Source organism: Rhinopithecus roxellana, chromosome 12 (assembly GCF_007565055.1).
Source record: "Rhinopithecus roxellana isolate Shanxi Qingling chromosome 12, ASM756505v1, whole genome shotgun sequence".
Classification (NCBI taxonomy): Eukaryota; Metazoa; Chordata; class Mammalia; order Primates; family Cercopithecidae; genus Rhinopithecus; species Rhinopithecus roxellana.
In genome coordinates, this window is record NC_044560.1 from 16001444 (window position 1) to 16022272 (window position 20829).

The following is a 20829-nucleotide window of genomic DNA, read 5'->3' on the forward strand; positions in this document are numbered from 1 at the left end:
TGTGGTGGTGCACACCTATAATCCCAGCTACTTGGGAGGCTGAGGCAGGAGAATCGCTTGAACTCAGGAGGCAGAGGTTGCAGTGAGCCCAGATTGCACCACTGTACTCTAGCCTGGGTGACAGAGCGAGACTCCATCTCAAAAAAATAAATAAATAAGGCATTTAGTCTATATGTTTCTGAGCAAAGGTTGAGTTTTTCTGGCTATGGAGACCAGAACACTTCAGATTCTCGAAGGGGCGCATGACCCAGCAGAGTTTTGTTTTTTTTTTTTTTTTTTTTTTTTTTTTTTTTTGAGACGGAGTCTCGCTCTGTCGCCCAGGCTGGAGTGCAGTGGCTGGATCTCAGCTCACTGCAAGCTCCGCCTCCCAGGTTTACGCCATTCTCCTGCCTCAGCCTCCCAAGTAGCTGGGACTACAGCTACTCACCTGGCTAGTTTTTTGTATTTTTTAGTAGAGACGGGGTTTCACCATGTTAGCCAGGATGGTCTCGATCTCCTGACCTCGTGATCCACCCGTCTCGGCCTCCCAAAGTGCTGGGATTACAGGCTTGAGCCACCGCGCCCGGCCAACCCAACAGAGTTTTAAGACCACTGGACTTGTTGATCTGATTTTCACTGTCCACTGCAGCAGGTCTGCCCTTTAGCCGTGAATCAAGTATTCTTCAAACTAGAGACTTGTATACCAGGACAGAAGAGCAGCATGGGCCAAGGTGACACTGCCTGGCTTGGGAGGGGTACCAGGAGGACAGCTCAGGCCTCAGATCTGGTGTGTGTGTGGTACAGGGACCTTACCAGGAGGACAGAGTAAAGTCCAGTGAGGCCTCGTTTTTATCTCTTGACGTGGACCTCTGCAAATTCTAGGCCTTCTCAAAGCCAGCTCCGAGGGCTGAAGAGGTGCTCCCCTTTGCTCAGATCCAGCCCACAGAGCTGACCCTTGCCCCACTTTGGCTAGAGGGTGGAGGTCAGAATGCTTGGGCCACAGAGGTTATAGCAAGAATGTCTAGGTTGACTTGCTGTGAGTGCTTAGTTCTCTGGCCCCTAAATATCTGGAACGCAGATGTCTTTTTTTAGAATTTCAGAGTAGCTGGACACAGTAGCTCACGCCTGTAATCCCAGCACTTTGGAAGGCCAAGGCGGGCGCATCACAAGGTCAGGAGATTGAGACCATCCTGGCTAACACGGTGAAACCCCATCTCTACTAAAAATACAAAAAAATAGCTGGGTGTGGTGGCGGGCGCCTGTAGTCCCAGCTATCGGGAGGCTGAGGCAGAACAGCACGAACCAAGGAGGCAGAGCTTGCAGCGAGGCGAGATCGTGCCACTGCACTCCAGCCTGAGCAACAGAGCAAGACTGTCTCAAAAAAAAAAAGTTAGCCGAGTGGTGGTGGCACCTGCCTGTAATCAGTTATTTGGGACACTGAGGCAGACGAATCACTTGAACCTGGGAGGTGGAGGTTGCGATGCGCCACTACACTCCAGCCTGGGCCATAGAGTGAGATTGTCTCGGGAAAAAAAAAGAAATTCAGAATAGCTTGTTAAAGATTTCAGAGAGGCTATGCAGTACATAGCTTTGTCACTTTTCCAAACTTGCTAAACCTTTTTTTTTCTGGGAATGCAAATAGTGGTTTACAAGGCTAGGTTTGGAAAATGGTGCTCTAGGGCTGAGGCTAGAGTGGAGGGTTTGTGGTGTGACTCCCACTCTACTCCTATTCTGCCCTGTGATCATTTTAGTCTTGTGGAGGCCACCCGGATGTGACAGCAGAGCCTGGAGTTAGAACTGGACCCTACGTTCATAGTCCCGAGAGATCATCCTGTTTCCCTTAGGAAACTGGACAAACAAGCACAGTTTGTCTAGTAGTTACTTTCCAAAGGGTGCCTTTTGGAACAATAAAAAGGGTGGTGGGGGCAGCCGGCCATGTGGGAGCTGGATCAACACCTTCCAGCTGGTTTGTTGTAAGAATGGGCTGGTGGGCCTGCCCTGGCCTCTCTGCTGAAAGAGGACCAGTAGATAAGCCTGTGTGTGAGGAGCAGCCAAGTAGGATCCTTCTCAACTCATGGGCTCTGATACCTAAAGAAGGGATTCTGCGTCTGCCCCAGCAAGGCCAGAGCCACAGTTACTAACTGCGTGTCCCACTAAGTTCCTTGACCTCACTGTGAGCCCCAGGTTTCCTCTCTGTGAAATATAATGTCCCTTCTCCAAGGTTATTGGAAAAGCCAAGATACTGGTGAAAACCACAGTGCTGGCCGGGCATAGTGGCTCACACCTGTAATCCCAGCAACTTTGGGAGGCTGAGGTGGGCAGATCGCCTGAGGTCAGGAGTTCAAGACCAGCCTGACCAACATGGAGAAACCCTGTCTCTACTAAAAAATACAAAATTAGCCAGGCATGGTGGCTCATGCCTATAATCCCAGCTGCTCGAGAGACTAAGGTAGGAGAATCGCTTGAACCCGAGAGGCAGAGGTTGCGGTGAGCTGAGATCGCGCCATTGCACTCCAGCAGCCTGGGCAACAAGAGCAAAAACTCCATCTCAAAAAAAAAAAAAAAAAAAAAAAAAGAAAACCACAGTGCCCTGTTACCACCACAGAGAGAGGGGGAGAGGAGCAGCAGGTCCAAGGCTGGGTAGGGCCAACAAATGATCAGGGCTTTGGGGAAACTGGGGGCTGGGCAGAAGCAGGCCAGCCTGCAGGCGGTGGACTGGGAGAGCAGAGGCAGTTCAGACAGGTCTCCCTCGAAGAACTTCTCAAACAGTGTCAGAAACCATTTATCCAACCTTTCTCAGGCACAGACTCTGTGCTTGGTTCTTTATCTCCTGGAACTCACAGTGAACCAGAAATGGGGGCACTACTCCCATTTTATTCTTCCTACTTCAATTGCAGAGCACTAAGCCAGGCTGGACACCTATATCCTGTCTCCCGCTCTGCACAGCAGTTAAGTGAGGCAGATGGTAGAGAAAGGACGGCCAAGATAAGCAGGCAGATACCAATTACCTTTGTCCTTAAAACTATGGTCATGTTAACATACAGAACGTCAGCCAAGAACCAGAACCAACTGCTTAACATAACATAGAGTGGGCCCTGCCCACCCCCCAATACAATATATTTAAGATAAGCTTCTTTTAGTCGTTGAATTCCCCCAGGGAGGGAGAAGTTTGTATGATTGGTAAGGGTGGTGATACGGGGATGGAGTCAGGGTTCACTCCCAGAAGGTAATGCCTAAGTCCTTACTTTCCATGATCAGGCCACCTGAAGACCATGAGCAGGAAGGAAGAGGCCCAGGCAGGGATCAGACCAGCTGGGGATGCAAGGAGATGTAGACCCCGTGGCCCAGTGAAATGCACATGGTCCAGGAACCCAGTCAGCCAAGGCAGGAGGAGCCAGAGTGGGCACTGCTTCAGGTCTAAGGCCCAGCCCCTCCCGCAGGGGTTCCTGGTCCCCCTCTTCATTCTGTAGGCTGTGCTTCTCCCAGAAACAGTGTAGCAGCTGGGCCTGGCAGGGGTTAGCAGTACACCTGGAGCAAGGGTGCCCCCGATGAGTCTGTGTCGGTGCCCTGGAAGGATGAGTCATGGCTGGCTGGGTACCCTGGTGGGAAGGAAAGGAGAGGAGGAAACAGGTTCAGGGGAAGGAGCTCATCCAGATCCCACCACCAGGGAGAAGCCTGCTGAGAAGGAGCAGAGTGGGACTTGAGCCTGGGTCAGTCTGATCCTGGCTGGATGACCCACTCAGTTTATTGACCTCTCTGAGCCCTAGCCTCCCTTTCTGTAAAAGGATGATGATCCCACTCCCAGGGGGTTGTTGTCAAGGGCAGTAAGACCACAACAGAACCACACGGGGTGCCTTTCCAGCACCATGCTGGATGGTTCTCCACCCACTACTTTCCTAGTCATCTGGGCGTGGGGTCTGATCACTTTCAGCTTGCCTGTTCTGGGCACCTGCACCCACTTTAAGTCAGCTTGCTGGATGGAGATGGGTCTGTGGCTGCTTAGGGCCCCATCCCTTTTTTATGTCATCCTCACCACCCCAAGAGAAAGCTGGGAGAGGAGCATGTAAGGGGCCCCTAGGGTAGTCCCCCACCCTCCACACCCCTCGTTAGGTCAGGACCACACCTGGAGCTCCATAAGGCCTCAGCTTCCGGGCGATGGCATCTGCAGTCGTCTCCTGGGAGATCTGCACTGTCAGCTCTAGGGAGGGAACGTGAGGCAGGCAGTGGTCATTAGCACGTTCTTTCAACCCCATTTCCTACTTCTGTTCCCAGCTTGATGAGGGAGGAGCCACTCACTCCTGGGCAGGGCTAGAAAAATAACGCTTAAAAAAAGACACATAGACAATGTGTGCATGCGCAGAGTGATGGATGAGTAGGAGTTTTGGTTAGCCCAGAACAGGTCAGAGGTCCAAGTTCATGTGGGTCCCTAGGTCCTGTTAACCAGACCAGGCCTAGAAGCTACTCTAGCATGAGACAGCAGGGGAGAGGAGCCTTTTGGGAAAACTTGCTGAATGCAGAGAACCTTGTCCTTTCTGGGGACAGCAGCGCTGGCCAGAGAGCTCTCCCAGGGTCTGCGTGCTCCTCTCAGCCTTGCTCAGACCTCACCGGGAAGGGCCAGAGTGGGAGCTAGGGAGGGGAATCCACGAGTTGACAGAAAGGAGGAGGAAGGGCAGGGACTGGCTGAGGGGTACACCCACAGTGGCCAAAGACCCCATTCCAACCCTCCCCTGGCCAGAGCCTCCCCTACTCTGCCCCTCAGCCCCATGGGGCCCCCACCTACCATCCTGGCTGAGACCTGAGCCCACCATGGTCTCATGGCCACTGTCAGGGGCAGCAGTGGTGGGGGCAGCAGCCCGAGTTGAACGACCCTCCAAGGTCTGTGGGCGAGCACGGCTCTTTCGGGTACTAATGCGAATGATCCCGCGTACCAGGCGGCCCTCAGCATCCTGCTCATCCAGGTGGTAGTCCTGCGTGATGCTGCTGATAAGGTCCGAGATCTTACTGGTCTTCTCCAGGAACACAGTGTCTGATGTGCACTTGGCCAGCTCATCGATCTGGTGTACGCTGAACAGCTCTGTCAGCTTCTTGAAGATGAGCACATCAATCTCTCGGCTCGACATGGAGCCACTGCCCATCTCGGGCAGGTCCAGGTCCGACTCATGGAAAGAGTAGTACTCCTCGGAGCCACGAGGACTACTGACAAGGGTGCTGGGCAGGCTGTGTCGCATGGGTGGGGGATCGGCCAGTGGCTCCTTGCAGCAGGAGTCCACATCAGGGGCTAGGGAGGTGGCCCTGGGATAGGGATACACAGGGATGCCTTTAAGCTTAACGTCGGGGTAGCTGAAGCTGCTGCCCATGGTTGACTTGAGTCGCTGGCCATCCCGCCGGCTGGGGGGTGCACGGTCAGGGCTAGGGGGCACTCCATTGTGCTCCTTGGTCCAGTTGGCTTCGGCAGCCCCCTCAGTGGAGTCCTCAGTAGAAAGGCAGGGGCTGCAGCCCCGCACACAGGCTCCACAGCGCTGGAGGCAATCCCGGCAGCGGCGGAAGCAGAAGGCAGCCCGGCACCACTCCCACACCCAGGGTCGCCAGAGCAGGCAGCAGGCAGGGGACTCAGTGGCCGGCTCAGCAGAGCCAGAGATGAAGGTAATGCTCTCTGGCCCATGGTGACCAGGGTCCTTGGGGTCTGGTCTACGGGTGCGGCGGCTTGGTGGGGGCTGAGGTGGTTTATCATATGTCTCCAGACATAGCTCTGTTGGCTGCTCCCAGGGTCCCAAGCGTGGAGGCCCAGATGCTGGGCGGGGGTGTCCAGGGCGGGGCATGGCTCATTGCATGGTTTGCAGCAGCCAGGCACCTGCGGGGGAGAGGCCAGGAAGGGGTCAGGATCAGAAGTCAGGGACTAACTCCTGGGCTGACTTGAGCAGCTTCACACTTCTAGTTGCTCAGAGGCCTGGGATGTGGATGGACCCAAGTATGCCCATAAACTCTCATATCTTGTGGCCCTCCCTCCACAAAGTCTCTGTGGTCTAACCCAGATTTCAAAATTACCTGTGACTTAGGCCTCTTGGGATGGCTATGAAAGGTTGAACATCTTATCTGAAATGCCTGGGTCCAGAAATGTTTTGGATTCTGGACTGTGGATTGTATACATTATACTCACCTGTTAAGCATTCCTCATCCGAAAATCTGAAATGCTCCAATGAGCATTTCCTTTAAGTATCATCCTGGTGCTCAACTTTCAGATTTTGGAGTGTTTTGGATTTTTGGATTAGGGATACTCAATCTCTCAATCTGTATTTAAAAATAATCTCCCTTCCCCCAGAAAATAACGAGTGTTGGCAATAATGTGGAAAAACTGGAACCCTTGTGCATTTCTGGTGGGAATGTAAAACGGTGCAGCTGCTATGGAAAACAGTATGGTGGTTCCTCCAAAAATTAAACATCAAATTACCACATGACCCAGCAATTCCACTCTGGATACATACCCAACCTAATTGAGAGCAGAGACTCCGATGTTTAGACCAATGTTCACAGCAGCATTATTCACAATAGCCAAAAGGTGGAAACAATCCCAGTGTCTACCAATGGATGAATGACTAAACAAAATGTGGTATATACATACAATGGAATATTATTCAGCCTTAAAAAGGAAAGGAAATTAAAAAGGAAAGGAAATTCTTTTTTTTTTTTTTTTTTTTTTGAGACAGAGTCTCGCTCTGTCGCCCAGGCTGGAGTGCAGTGGCCCAATCTCCGCTCACTGCAAGCTCCGTCACCTCCCAGGTTCATGCCATTCTCCTGCCTCAGCCTCCCGAGAAGCTGGGACTACAGGCGCCTGCCACTACGCCCGGGTAATTTTTTTTGTATTTTTTTTTAGTAGAGACGGGGGTTTCACCGTGTTTGCTAGGATGGTCTCGATCTCCTGACCTCGTGATCCACCCGCCTTGGCCTCCCAAAGTGCTGGGATTACAGTAGTGAGCCACTGCACCTGGCCCAGGAAAGGAAATTCTTATACATGCTGCAACATGGACGAACCTTGAAGAACTTATGCTAAGTGAAATAAGCCAGACACAAAAGGACAAACAGCCCAGGTGCGGTGGCTCATGCCTGTAATCCCAGCAATTTGGGAGGCCAAGATGGGTGGATCACTTGAGCACAGGAGTTCGAGAACAGCCTGGCCAACATGGTGAAAGCCATCCCTACTAAAAATACAAAAATTAGCCAGGTGTGGTGGTGCACACCTGTAGTCCTAGTTACCTGGGGGACTGAGGTGGGAGGACCACTTGAGCCTCGGAGGTGGAGACTGCAGTGAGATGAGATCGTGCCATTGCACTCCAGCCTGGGCAACAAAGCCAGACCCTGTCTCAAAAAAAAAAAAAAAAGAGACAAATATTGTAATATTCCACTTGTATGACATCTCTAGAATAGTCAAATTCATAGAGACACAAAGTAGAATGGTAGTTGCCCAGTGCTGGGGACAGAGGGAACTGGGGAGTTAGTGTTGAATGGGTAGGGAGTTTCAGCTGGGGAAGATGAAAAAGGTCTGGAGATGGATGGGCAATAGTTGTACAACAATGTGAATGTATTTAATACAGGAATGATGCTTAAATATGGGAATGATGCTTAAATATGTTTTGTTTTTTCTTTTTCTTTTTTTTTTTTTTACATGGAGTCTCACTCTGTCACTGAGGCTGGAGTGCAGTGGTACCATCTCGGCTCACTGCAACCTCTGCCTCCCCGGTTCAAGTGATTCTCTTGCCTCAGCCTCCCAAGTAGCTAGGATTACAGGCACATGCCACCACGCCCAGCTAATTTTTGTATTTTTAGTAGAGACAGGATTTGGCCATGTTGGCCAGGCTGGTCTCGAACTCCTGACCTCAGGTGATCCCCCCACCTCGGCCTCCCAAAGTGCTGGGATTACAGGTGTGAGCCATGGCACCCGGCCCTTAAATGTGGTCTCTGTTTTGTTTGTTTATTTGTTTTTGTTTGTTTAGACGCCAAGTTTTGCTCTTGTTGCCCAGGCTGCAGTGCAATGTCGTGATCTCGGCTCACCGAAACCTCCGCCTCCCGGGTTCAAGCAATTCTCCTGCCTCAGCCTTCCGAGTAGCTGGGATTACAAGTATGCACCACCACGCCTGGCTAATTTTGTATTTTTTTTAGTAGAGATGGTGTTTCTCCATGTTGGTCAGGCTGGTCTTGAACTCCCGCCCTCAGGTGATCTGCCCGCCTTAGCCTCCCAAAGTGCTGGGATTACAGGTGTGAGCCACTGTGCCCGGCCAAATGTGGTTTCTTTAAAAAAAGGTTAGGCCAGGTGCAGTGGCTCATGCCTGTAATCCCAGCACTTTGGGAGGCTGAGGTGGGTAGATGATTTGAGGTCAGGAGTTCTAGACCAGCATGGCCAACATGGTGAAACCCTGTCTCTACTAAAAATACAAAAATTAGCTGGGTAAGGTGGTGGGCACATGTAATCCCAGTTACTGAGGAGGCTGAGGCAGGAGAATCACTTGAACCCAGGAGGCAGAAGTTGCAGTGAGCCAAGATGGCGCCACTGCACTCCAGCCTGGACGACAGAGCGGCAAGACTCTGTCTCAAAAAAAAAAAAAAAAAAAAAAAAAGGTTAATAAGGTACTTTTTTTTTTTTTGAGATGGAGTCTTGCTCTGTCACCCAGGCTGGGGTGAAATGGCATGAACTCAGCTCACTGCAACCTCCACCTCCCAGGTTCAAGAGATTCTCTTGCCTCAGCCTCCAGAATAGCTGGGATCACAGGCGTACGACATCACGCCTGGCTAATTTTTGCATTTTTAGTAGAGATGGGGTTTTGCCATGTTGGCTAGGCTGGTCTCAAACTCCTGACCTCAGGTGATCTGCCCACCTCAACCTCCCAAAGTGCTGGAATTACAGGCATGAGTCACCGCACCCGGCCTAATATGTTAACTTTTATAGCTATTTTACAGAAAGATCTGGATCTCACTTTCTGTGAAGTGGTCTCACCCAGTTTCTTCCTGCTGTTGGTAAGTTTTTCTTGAGAGTCTCTGTGGCTGCTGAACAAATGCCTTTTCATAAGATTTGCTATGGAACCTGATCATTAACACTTATTTCCCTCCCCTGGTCCTTCAAATCAGATATGGGAATGTAAGAGGTCCCCTGTCAATATTTCAGTCTTACTCACATTTGCCCTGCTAGCAACATTTAACATCAAGCCCTGTTGGTGTCCTTTGATTAGATAAAAAAGTTGAACCACAAAATATGTCTTCTTTCCCATTCTGACCTGGTTGCTAGGAAGCTCAGAGCTAAGACTTCATTCACTTCATAAACACTGAGGCTGGCCCTGTACTGGATACCATAGAACCAAAAATGAATGAACTACAGATCCTGTTCTTGATGATTCACACATGGTTTTGTAGGGAAAACAGATGCTTAAAAGTTTGTAAGATGAGGGCTGGGCACAGTGGCTCATGCCTGTAATCCCAGCACTTTGGGAGGCTGAGGCGGGCGAATCATGAAGCCAGGATTTCGAGACCAGCCTGACCAACATGGTGAAACCTTGTCTCTACTAAAAATACAAAAATTAGCTGAACGTGGTAGAGAGTGCCTATAATCCCAGCTACTCAGGAGGCTGAGGCAGGAGAATCGCTTGAACTTGGGAGGTGGAGATTGCAGTGAGCCCAGATCGCACCACTGCACTCCAGCCTGTGCAACAGAGGCTCCGTCTCAAACAAACAAACAAACAAGTTTGTAAGATGGAGCATGTAGGATATATGAAGCATCATGGGAGTAAATAACTCTGCCTGAGAGAGGGAAGATTATGCAGTAGTGTATTTGGGAAGGTCCTTGATTTCATGTAGGGGTTTGCCAGGCAGTAACTATCCTTAGCTTGGATTTTCTGAGACACTGATCCCTTATCCTTTTATTCCTGATTTAATGGCACTGGGGTCTGAAACTGGGGGTGTGTGATGAACATGGAACTGGGCATCGGGATATCTGTGTTTTAGTTCTGTTCTGGCCCTAATCTAACCCCAGATTTGGCACTTGGGAAAATTAATGCCACCTCCCTAAAGAGGGCCATCATTATCTCTCACCCAAATACTGTCACAGCCCCCATTCTGGCCACCTCCATTCCCTCTTACTTGCTGTAACAAGTAAAAACTTTAAAATGTTTAGAGGAACATGGCAGATACCACTTTAATCAAATGATCAAAGATAATATCACCATAATGGGATGAACTGACATCATGTTCCTCCTGATATATGTACTAAGGAGGATACAACTCACGAAGTATTCCTGTCAAAAATGCATAACCTAAATGTAATCATGAGGAAATAACAGACAAGCCCAAGTTGAGAAACATGACAACTAAATGCAATGTGATCCTAGATAGGATCCTGGATTGGGAAGAAAAATTGGAAATTGAATAATGTGGATAACTGGTGAAATATGTTATTTGATAGTATTATATCAATGTTACATTTTCTGAATTTGATTACTATGGTTATATAAGATAATATTCTATTATTAGGAAACATACACTGAAGCACTTGGGGATAAAGGGGCAGGATATCTGTAACCTAATCTCAAATGGTTCAAACACAAATGAACAGAAGGCATGTGTGTGTAGAGAAAGGGAAAGAGGGAATGTTACCCACTGGTAAATGGGGATGTGAAAGATACAGTTCTTTTATTTTTTATTTTATTTTATTTTTAGAGATAAGGTCTCCCTCTGTCACCCAGATTGGAGTGCAGTGGTGCAATCATAGCTCAATGAAACCTCAAACAACTGGGCTCAAGTGATCCTCCTGCCTCAGCCATTTGAGTAGCTAGGACTACAGGTGCATACCACCCTGCCCCACTAGTTTTTTGTTTTGTTTTGGTTTTTGGTAGAGATGGGATCTTACGGCCGGGTGCGGTGGCTCACGCCTGTAATCCCAGCACTTTGGGAGGCCGAGGCAGGTGGATCACGAGGTCAGAAGATCGAGACCATCCTGGCTAACCCAGTGAAACCCCGTCTCTATTGAAAATACAAAAAATTAGCCGGGCGTGGTGGCGGGCGCCTGTAGTCCCAGCTACTCGGGAGGCTGAGACAGGAGAATGGCGTGAACCCGGGAGACGGAGCTTGCAGTGAGCCGAGATCGCGCCACTGCACTCCAGCCTGGGAGATAGAGTGAGACTCTGTCTCAAAAAAAAAAAAAAAAAAAAAAAGAGAGATGGGATCTTTCTGGGTTGCTCAGGCTGGTCTTGAACTCCTGGCCTCAAGTGATCCTCCTGCCCTGGCCTCCCAAAATGCTGGGATTGCAGGCATAAACCTCTGTGCCTGACCTAGGATACAGTTCTTTAACCATTCCTACAACTCTTCAACCTACTCTCCTGGCCCTACTCAGCACTCCTTCTCCAGCGACCCTCTGGAATCACTAGTCAGATGGGAGGCCCTTTCCCCATGACCTTCAGCTGGGCTATCAGCTGGGTCAGCCATGTACTGATTGTTTGAGGATAAGTCTATGTCCCCAAGGACCATGACCCTGAAGTGCAGGGACTGTGTGTAATTCTTTTCTCCCTCAGTGTCTAGAACAGGGTTTGGTACACTAGGTGCCTCAGGGGACTGACACATTCCAAGTTGCCTCAGGGTAGAACCAGGACCATTGGGTAGAAAGAAAAAAGACTTAGGCTCTAGGTTGACCAGAGTATGGATGGGGGATAGGAGGTGACGGGGAGTGAAGTCCCATCTGCAAAGGTATCCCAATTAAAATGGTAACAGGTGATTTTAAATTCCCTTGCAATCCGAGGCAAGTGGTTAAAAATCGTTGCTTTAGTTTGAGAAATGTGGGATTGGGTATGGATTCATACATCCACGGAATTAACAGATATTTACTGAGGGCCCACTGTGTGCCACATGCTGGATTTATCATTATTATTATTATTATTATTAAGACAGTCTCACTCTGTCACCAATGATGGAGTGCATGGCACTCCATCGCTCGCTGCAACCTCTGCCTCCCAGGTGGAGGCAATTCTCATGCCTCAGCCTCCCGAGTAGCTGGAACTACAGGTGCATGCCACCACACCCAGCTAAATTTTTTGTATTTTTAATAGAGATGGGGTTTCACCATGTTGGCCAGGCTGGTCTCAAGCTCCTGACCTCAAGTGATCCACCTGCCTCAGCCTCCCAAAGTGCTGAGATTACAGGCATAAGCCATGGTGCCTGGCCAGCTGTTCTAAATTCTTTTTTTTTTTTTTTGAGATGGAGTCTCGCTCTGTTTCCCAGGCTGGAGTGCAGTGGCATGATCTTGGCTCACTGCAACCTCTGCCTCCCCGGTGCAAGTGATTCTCCTGCCTCAGCCTCCCGAGTAGCTAGGACTACAGGCGCATGCCACCACGCATGGCTAATTTTTTGTATTTTTAGTATAGATGGGGTTTCACCGTGTTAGTCAGGATGGTTTTGATCTCCTGACCTCGTGATCCACCCGCCTCGGCCTCCCAAAGTACTGGGATTACAGGAGTGAGCCACCACGCCCGGCCCAGCTGTTCTAAATTCTATGGATAAAGTGATAAAACAGACAAAATCCCTCAACCTCAGGAGTTTACACTCCAGTGAGAGTTGATTATTGATAGCTTACACTGTTCTAAGTACTTCAGACATAATAACCAATTAATTTTCACAACCCTCTTTGTAATATTATTACCTGTATTATTATACTGAAGCACAGACAGGTTAAATAAGTTGTCCAAAGGCATACACCTATCTGTACACAATTGGCCTGGCCCCAGACTCTTATCCACTATCCCATCCCATGTATTACTTGGGAGGAAAGAGGCAGTCAAAGCTGCCAGCTGCCAGCTCCATGGACCAGCGTGTGCCCAGAGAGAGCCCATGTTGGGAGCCCTGTCTTCCAGGCTCAAGCCTTCAGGAGAGCGGACAAATCTACAGTTAACCATGCTGAGCTGGGAGGTACCTGGGGCTCCTGAGGATGGGCTGGCTATTGTCTTCTCCCCCAACCTCCAAAGCTTTAGGACTCGCTAATATTGATTAAATTAATCCAACAGGTATTTATTGAGCACCAACGAGGTGCCCAGCGTTGTGCTAAATGCTGAGAAAACAGCAGTGAATGGGCCAGAGGACTTTTCACCTTATTTGACTCTCACAGTTGCTCTGTAAATAAGTAGTATATCTCTGTTTCACAGATCAGGAATCTGAAGCTCAGAAAGGTGAAGTGACTGGCCCAGAGACACCTAGCAAGAGAGGGCTGGAGTAGGACTTGCACTGTGGTCCGCCAAGCTCGGGAGCCTGCGTACTTTGTGTGTGCCACACATCTCCAGCGGGACTGGGATGAGAAGAGAGGCAAGACCTGGGATAAGAACAATGCCTGCCTCAGTTCCCCACTTCCCTCCAGCCATTGAACCCTCCTGAAGTCAAACTCAGGCAGTTTCTTCCAGGCTATATCTCCCCGACCCTGCTGCTGCCACCGCCCTGCCACCACCCCGCCCAATCCTAGGAACCCTGGTCACTTGGTTTAGTGAGGGGAGGCTCCCTGTCCCTATTTGGCTTGAGGCAAGACTCTTAACCTCGCTTTCTTCATCTTTAAATAAGGAGAGACTACTATCTTCATGCCCTGCCAATCTCGTGAGATTTAAATGAAATATTGAGTGCAGGGGGCTTCCCGCAGTGGCATTGCACATGGAGGGGCTAGGTCACTGGGCGCTCTAAGGCACCGCAAGGATCTTCCCGGGGTTCAGATGGTCCCGGCCAGCCCTCCCTGGATTTCTCTCTGATGCTTCCTTCTTCCCCATTAGTCCCGCGAACACACACACACTCAAGGGTCTATGTACCATCTTCTCCTCCCAGGGTCCCCAGGACAGGCCCGGCCGCACCAGCCTCTGCCCCCAGCCCAGTGCCAAGCCTCGGACACCGGGCCTGGGAGGACCACCCCAGTCCTGCTCGAGAAACAGCCGTCGGCTCAGTGCACCCCCGGACTCCTGCCCGAAAGGTGCAGCCCGCGACTCCCATATCCGCCGGCACCTAGTCCTAGGGACAAGGAAGAACCAGACCCTGGCACTACCCCTCGGGCTACCACAGCCCCTACACCAGCTCTGCCCTTGGGGCAAGCACTACATTCTCCAGCTGCAAAGGCCCTACCCCGCGGGCGGACCCAGCCTCCCTCCCGTCCCGACGCTGTTCCTCGGAGTGAGCACCAGCGTTTGCCCCATCCCGACACTGCCCCCCTGTGAGCGCGGCCCCCGGACCCAGCCAGTGCAGCCCTGAGAGCGAACGCGGCCCCACACCCCATTCTGCGCGCCCAGCCCGGGCGCCCGCTCAGGCCGCTCCCCAGCCCGGCCCGCGCACCCCGGAAGTAGGAGGGTGGCACCAAGGAACCGGGCCCGGGACCCTCCCCTGTCCGGGCTCAGCCTCGGGGGCTCCCCACACCGGCGCCGCCCTGGTTTGCGCCCCCTCGGGCCCGCGCGGGGCTTACCTGTCCCGCCAGGTGAGCCGCCTCCGGCTCAGCCCCTCCCCCGCCCCCTCGGCGCTCACCTGGGGCGCAGGTGAGTGTCTCGCGGGAGCGCTGCACGGGCCGCCGCTAGGGACACACTTCCTGCCTCCGCGAAGCGCTGCCGCGCACCTGGACCGAGGCCCCGCCCCTAGGCTCTAGGGAGCTGCGCGGCCCGGCTCGGGTGCTTGGCCTTTCGGCCTAGTCCGGGTAGGTGAGGTGTGGCGAGGAAGGGTCGAGAGGCGCTGGGGCTCAGTCTCCTCTTCTATTCAACAGGCTAGTGGTCCTGTCAGTCTCTGAGCACCTGTGGAGCTCCTGCCCGGCCATAAAGCTCCAACTCAAAGAAAGCTCTCTTCTGGGACGCTTTCCCTGACCCTAAGTCTATCTGTTTTTCTGTTGCATAGAACAGTCCCTGTACTCAGCACACTGTCGTTTTCTTGTCTTCTGTCTCCTCCTTTAGCCTCCTACCTTACAGGGTTTGGTCTTGTTCCCCTGTGTTCCTGGTGCTCAGCACAGGTCCTGGGACATACTAGGTGCTCAACAAATATTTTCCACTGAATGAGGCCCTAGGCCCCAATCTCTCCCTTTGCCCTGAGGCAGAACTGGGAGCCTGGGCCACTGATCAGTTGACCTTTTCTTTTTTTCAGAGAAATCTGCAGGTAAAGACGGGAACCTCAGCTCTGGGGCCCTGAGTAGGGTATAGGAGGGGTCCAGGATATGCAGCTCTGAAAGATACATCCAGGATCAAAAGTGGTGGCCAAAATGGGCCGTGGTCACTACATCCAAAAAAGGTCTCTGCAAGAGGCATCACCATTGAATGTCAAGAAGGCAAGGCTCAGACTGTCCTGGGTTACTGTTCCTCTTAATATTAATAACAACTCAATAACTTAACAATAGCATTAATAAACAAGTGACTTGGTCGGGCGCGGTGGCTCACGCCTGTAATCACAGCACTTTGGGAGGCTGAGGCGGGCGGATCACGAGGTCAGGAGTTCAACACCAGCCTGACCGACATAGTGAAACCCTGTCTCTACTAAAAATACAAAAAATTAGCCGGGTGTGGTGGCGGGCACCTATAATCCCAGCTATTCTGGAGGCTGAGGCAGGAGAATGGCTTGAACCCGGGAGGTGAAGGTTGCAGTGAGCCGAGATTGTGCCATCACACTCCAGCCTGGGCGACAGAGCAAGACTCCGTCTCAAATAAATAAATAAACAAACAAGTGACTTTTAGGGAGCATCTCCAGGAGCCATGCATGCCAAAACCGTTAATCTGTGAAGTGGGTCAGGTATTATCATATCAATTTTACAGTAAGAGGAAACTGAAGCTTTGAGAGGGGACATTGTTTGCTGAGGCAGTTGGCACAAACTGACTTTGGGCAAGACACTTTCCTCCTCTAAACCTAATCTCTGGAGATAGTAGTACCTTTCTTCAACTTGGGAGGATTAAAAGAGATAGTGGATGCAACAAGAAGATATCACTGGGATGCATCAGGCAAAGGTGTTGAGTTTCCACCAGAGACCCTCCACCCCAGAGCCTCCCACCACATCTTGTCCACATTCCCTCCTGAGGAAGGTGGCACATTGTATTCTTATTTGGAGCTCAGAGAATGAGTCACATCCTCACTTCACAGTCACATCTTGTGCAGTTGAACATCTGTGTACTCTGAAACCTAGCAAGTCCATTCCTATGTACAGCCACAGTAAGCTCTTGTACAGTGCACCAGTAGACAATGTGTACAAGAATGTTAGTAGAAATATTGTTTGTGGTAGCCTCAAACCGAAAACACGGAAATGCTACTGACAGGAGATAGAGAAATGTGGGATATTCATGCGAAGGAATTAATTATAGAGAAGTAGAAAATGAATGAAAAATAGCAACATGGCTGGATCGTGGTAATATAATATTGAATTGAAAAAAGGCAAATCTCAGAAGACTACATATGGAATGACATCCTTTATATATGATTCAAAAATAACTAGAACTACTACATTTAAGCATAATATTTGGTTGAACCATATGAATTTGCTGTTATTGACCTGTTTTGATCTAAAAGTAATGGCAAATTCATGTGCTTCAGCCTAATTTTTATGTGAAAAAAAAAAACATTTAAGAAAAAAAGCAAGGAGTTGGGTGCAGTGGCCTGGGCCTGTAATCCCAGCTACTTGGGAGGCTAAGGCAAGAGAATCTCTTAAGCCATGGAGTTCGAGACCAGCCTGGGCAACATAGCAAGACCCTAGCCCAAAAAAGAAAAGAGCAAAGGAATGAGAAACACAAAGTTCAGAATAATGAATACCTGGGGGGCTAGGCGTGGTGGCTCATGCCTATAATCCCAGCACTTTGGGAAGCCAAGGATTTGGGAGGATTGGTTGAACCCAGGACTTCAAGACCAGCCTGGGCAGCATAGAAGGACCTGTCTCTACTGGGGAAAAAAAGAAAAAAGAAAAAACAGAAAGGCTGGGCATGCATCTGTGGTCCCAGCTACTTGGGAGGCTGTGGCAGGAGGATTGCTTGAGCCCAGGAGTGAGCCATGTTAACACCACTGCCCTGCCCTCCAGCCTGAAACACACACACACACACACACACACACACACACACACACACACACACACACACACAATTACCTGGGGGACGATGCAGGGATCCTCCTATTTAGTCTACCTGTGGGAGAGAAACCCATAGGTAGATTTAATTTTTAGCAATGTTCTGATTTTTGTGTTGAATAGTGGATTCCGGAGGTTTCATTTTATAATGAATGAATGAAAAAATAGAAGTTTATGCTCTAATGCTAAATAATTAGAGTTAGTGTCACTTGCAAAGTTCTCAAAATATGCAAACACATGAGAGCCTAGGGTCTTACTTATTTTATTTTATTTTATTTTTTTGAGATGGAGTCTTGCTTTGTTGCCAGGCTGGAGTGCAGTGGCACGATCTCGGTTCATTGCAACCTCTGCCTCCCGGGTTCAAGCAATTCTGCCTCCTGAGTAGCTGGGACTGCAGGTGTGCACCACCTTGCCCAGCTAATTTTTTTTTTTTTTTTTTTTTTTTTTTTTTTTGAGACGGAGTCTCGCTCTGGCGCCCAGGCTGGAGTGCAGTGGCCGGATCTCAGCTCACTGCAAGCTCCGCCTCCCGGGTTTACGCCATTCTCCTGCCTCAGCCTCCCGAGTAGCTGGGACTACAGGCGCCCGCCACCTCGCCCAGCTAGTTTTTTTTGTATTTTTTTTTTTAGTAGAGACGGGGTTTCACTGTGTTAGCCAGGATGGTCTCGATCTCCTGACCTAGTGATCCGCCCGTCTCGGCCTCCCAAAGTGCTGGGATTACAGGCTTGAGCCACTGCGCCCGGCCATAATTTTTGTATTTTTAGTAGAGACAGGATTTCACCATGTTGGCCAGGATGGTCTCAATCTCTTGATCTCAATGATCCGCCCACCTCGACCTCCCAACATGCTGGAATTACAGACGTGAGCCACTGCGCCCGGCCTAGGTTCTTATTTAGTTTTTGTTGTTGTTGTTGTTGTTGTTGCTGTTGTTGGAGACACGGTCTCACTTTGTCACCAAGGCTGAAGTGCAGTGATGTGATCTTGGCTCACAGTAGCCTCCGCCTCCTGGGTTCAAGGAATCCTCCCACTTCAGCCTCCCGAGTAGCTGGGAGTATTATCTAGTTTTCTCCCCATTTATTTATTCATTCTTAAAAAAAAAAAAAAAGAAATTGGGCCGGGCGCGGTGGCTCAAGCCTGTAATCCCAGCACTTTGGGAGGCCGAGACGGGCGGATCACGAGGTCAGGAGATCGAGACCATCCTGGCTAACAGTGAAACCTCGTCTCTACTAAAAAATACAAAAAAAACTAGCCAGGTGAGGTGGCGGGCGCCTATAGTCCCAGCTACTCAGGAGGCTGAGGCAGGAGAATGGCATAAACCCGGGAGGCGGAGCTTGCAGTGAGCTGAGATCTGGCCACTGCACTCCAGCCTGGGCGACAGAAAAAAAAAAAAATTAAGGTATGATTTACCTATAGTAAAATTCACCCTTTTTAGTGTACAGTTCTGTCAGTTTTGAAAAATGCATACGGTGGCACAACTGCCACAGCAATCAAGATATAGATCAGTTCCATCACCCCCCAGAAATTCCCCTGAACCCCTCTGTAGTCAGTTCCTCCCCTTGACTCCAGCCCTTAACAACCATTGATCTTTCTTCTGTTTCCATAGTTTTGCTTTTTCCAGAACTTTAGTTGTAGAAGTGCAGAATTGCTCTACCAAATTCTAATTCTGTGGTACCTAAAATGCTGTGGATTAATAAGAATAAAATATGATGACTGAAGCAGCTCAGTGCTACTTTCCTTGCCTAGAAAGAAAAAAAGGAAGGAAGAAAGGAAGGAAATAAATATGATCTCTGAACCTCTGGCTATGCTTTCTGGTGAGTGTTTTGTGAAGAGTTTTGCAATAGGCACAAGGTAGCTGTTATAATTCTAATTATAGCCACACTGAAACTTCCCCTTTCTCTGCTCCTCTCCCTCCCTCACTCAAAGATACTGGGCCCTGTTCCCAAGGGTCCTTCCCATTGCCACGGTGCATATTCAATAACTCTGTCAAAAATCAATGACACTCTTGGGCCAGGCATGGTGGCTCACGCCTGTAATCCCAGCACTTTGGGAGGCCGAGGCAGGTGGATCACTTGAGATCAGAAGTTCGAGACCAGCCTGGTCAACATGGTGAAACCCCGTCTCTACTGAAAATACGAAATTAGCCAGGCATGGTAGCAGGTGCCTGTAATCCCAGCAGTTTGGGAGGCCAAGGCCGGCAGATCACCTGAGATCAGGAGTTCGAGACCAGCCTGGCCAACATGGTGAAACCCTGTCTCTACTAAAAATACAAAAATTAGCCAGGCATGGTGGCAGGCGCCTGTAATCCCAGCTACTCAGGAGGCTGAGGCAGGAGAATCGCTTGAACCTGGGAGGTGGAGGTTGCAGTGAGCCGAGAACACGCCATTGCACTCCAACCTGGGTAACAAGATCACAACTCTGTCTCAAAAAGAAAAAAAAAAAAATCAATGACACTCTAGATACATACACAAAATAATCAAAATAGGGCCTCAAACAGATACTTGTATGCCAGTATTCTTTGCAGCATTATTCACAATAGCCAAAATGTAGAAACAACCCAACAGATGAATGGATAAACAAAATGTGATATATATACATGCAAGGGAATATTATTCAATTATAAAAACAATGAAGTTCTGACACATGCAACAACAGGGATGAACCTTGAAGATATTATGATAAGTGAAGTAAGCCAGATGCAAAGGACAAATATTGTATGATTCTCACTTACATGAAATATCTAGAATAGTCAAATTCATAGAGACAAAGGTTAGTGGTTATCAGGGGCTGGAGGGAGAGGGGAATGGGGAGTTACTGCTTAATGGGTACATAGTCTCTGGAGTGATAAAAAAGAGTTTTGGAAGTAGATAGTTGTGATGGTTGCACAACACTGTGAATGTAATTAATGCCACTGAATTTATACTTTAAAATGGTTTAAATGGCAGATTTTATGTAGAAGTATTTTCCCACAATTAAAAACCAAACAATACCATATAATTTTTACTAGTCAATTTAAGTAAATAAATAAATAAATAAATAAATAACAAAACAAGCCAGGTGCGGTGACTCATGCCTGTAATTCCAACACTTTGGAAGGCTGAGATGGGCGGATCACCTGAGGCCAGGAGTTCGAGACCAGCCTGAATAACATGGTGAAACCCTGTCTCCGGTAAAAATACAAAAAATGTTGCCAGGCGTGGTGGCTCATGCCTGTAATCCCAGCTACTCGGGAGGCTGAGGCAGGAGAATTGCTTGAACCCAGGCAGCAGAGGTTGCAGTGAGCTGAGATTGCGCCATTGCACTCCAGCCTGAACGACAAGAGCAAAAATGTCTTACATAAGTAAATAAAAATAAATAAGCAAATAAATAAACCCCCTCCCCACCAAAACAAAACAAAACAAAACAAAAACAGTGACACTCTTTGAAGCAAAACAGAGTACCTTATAGGTCCATCATTGAGCTGGCAAAGGAGACAGGTCTGATGGGGTGGATTTTCCAGGTCACAACCTGCCTCTCCTGTGCACTTTCCTTTACAGTTTACAAAACAACACATTTTTTATTTGATCCTTATTACAGCCCTATGAGGTCGGCATCGTCATATTCATTTTTACAAGTGGGGAAACTGAGGCCATCAAGGTTAGACCATTTGCTCAAGGCCACACTTCGAATGAGTAGTGAAGCTGGGTGGGAACCCCATCTTTCTGATTCCCTATACAGTATTCCTTACTGTGCCTTCCTCCAAGCCCTTACAGTTGTGTCTGGGTTTCTTTCTTTCTTTCTTTCTT

The 20829-nt window shown here is 49.3% G+C and overlaps 1 protein-coding gene across 3 annotated transcripts; it reads right to left on the reverse strand.

Annotated features, from left to right (window-relative positions):
* Positions 1 to 2983: 2983 nt before the first annotated feature.
* Positions 2984 to 14553, reverse strand: KDF1 (keratinocyte differentiation factor 1). Of its 3 annotated transcripts, none has more exons than XM_030941790.1 (4): positions 14435 to 14553; positions 4760 to 5830; positions 4103 to 4177; positions 2984 to 3578 (listed from the first exon to the last, which is right to left on the reverse strand). In XM_030941790.1, the coding sequence occupies exons 2-4, from the start codon at positions 5796 to 5798 to the stop codon at positions 3496 to 3498; spliced, it is 1197 nt and encodes a 398-aa protein (XP_030797650.1). In that variant the 5' UTR covers positions 5799 to 5830; positions 14435 to 14553; the 3' UTR covers positions 2984 to 3495. The 3 variants fall into 3 exon arrangements, with proteins under 3 accessions (XP_030797650.1, XP_030797651.1, XP_030797652.1); XM_030941791.1 differs by having other exon boundaries at positions 14494 to 14537; XM_030941792.1 differs by lacking the exon at positions 14435 to 14553 and adding an exon at positions 7231 to 7332.
* Between the last annotated feature and the right edge of the window lie 6276 nt (positions 14554 to 20829).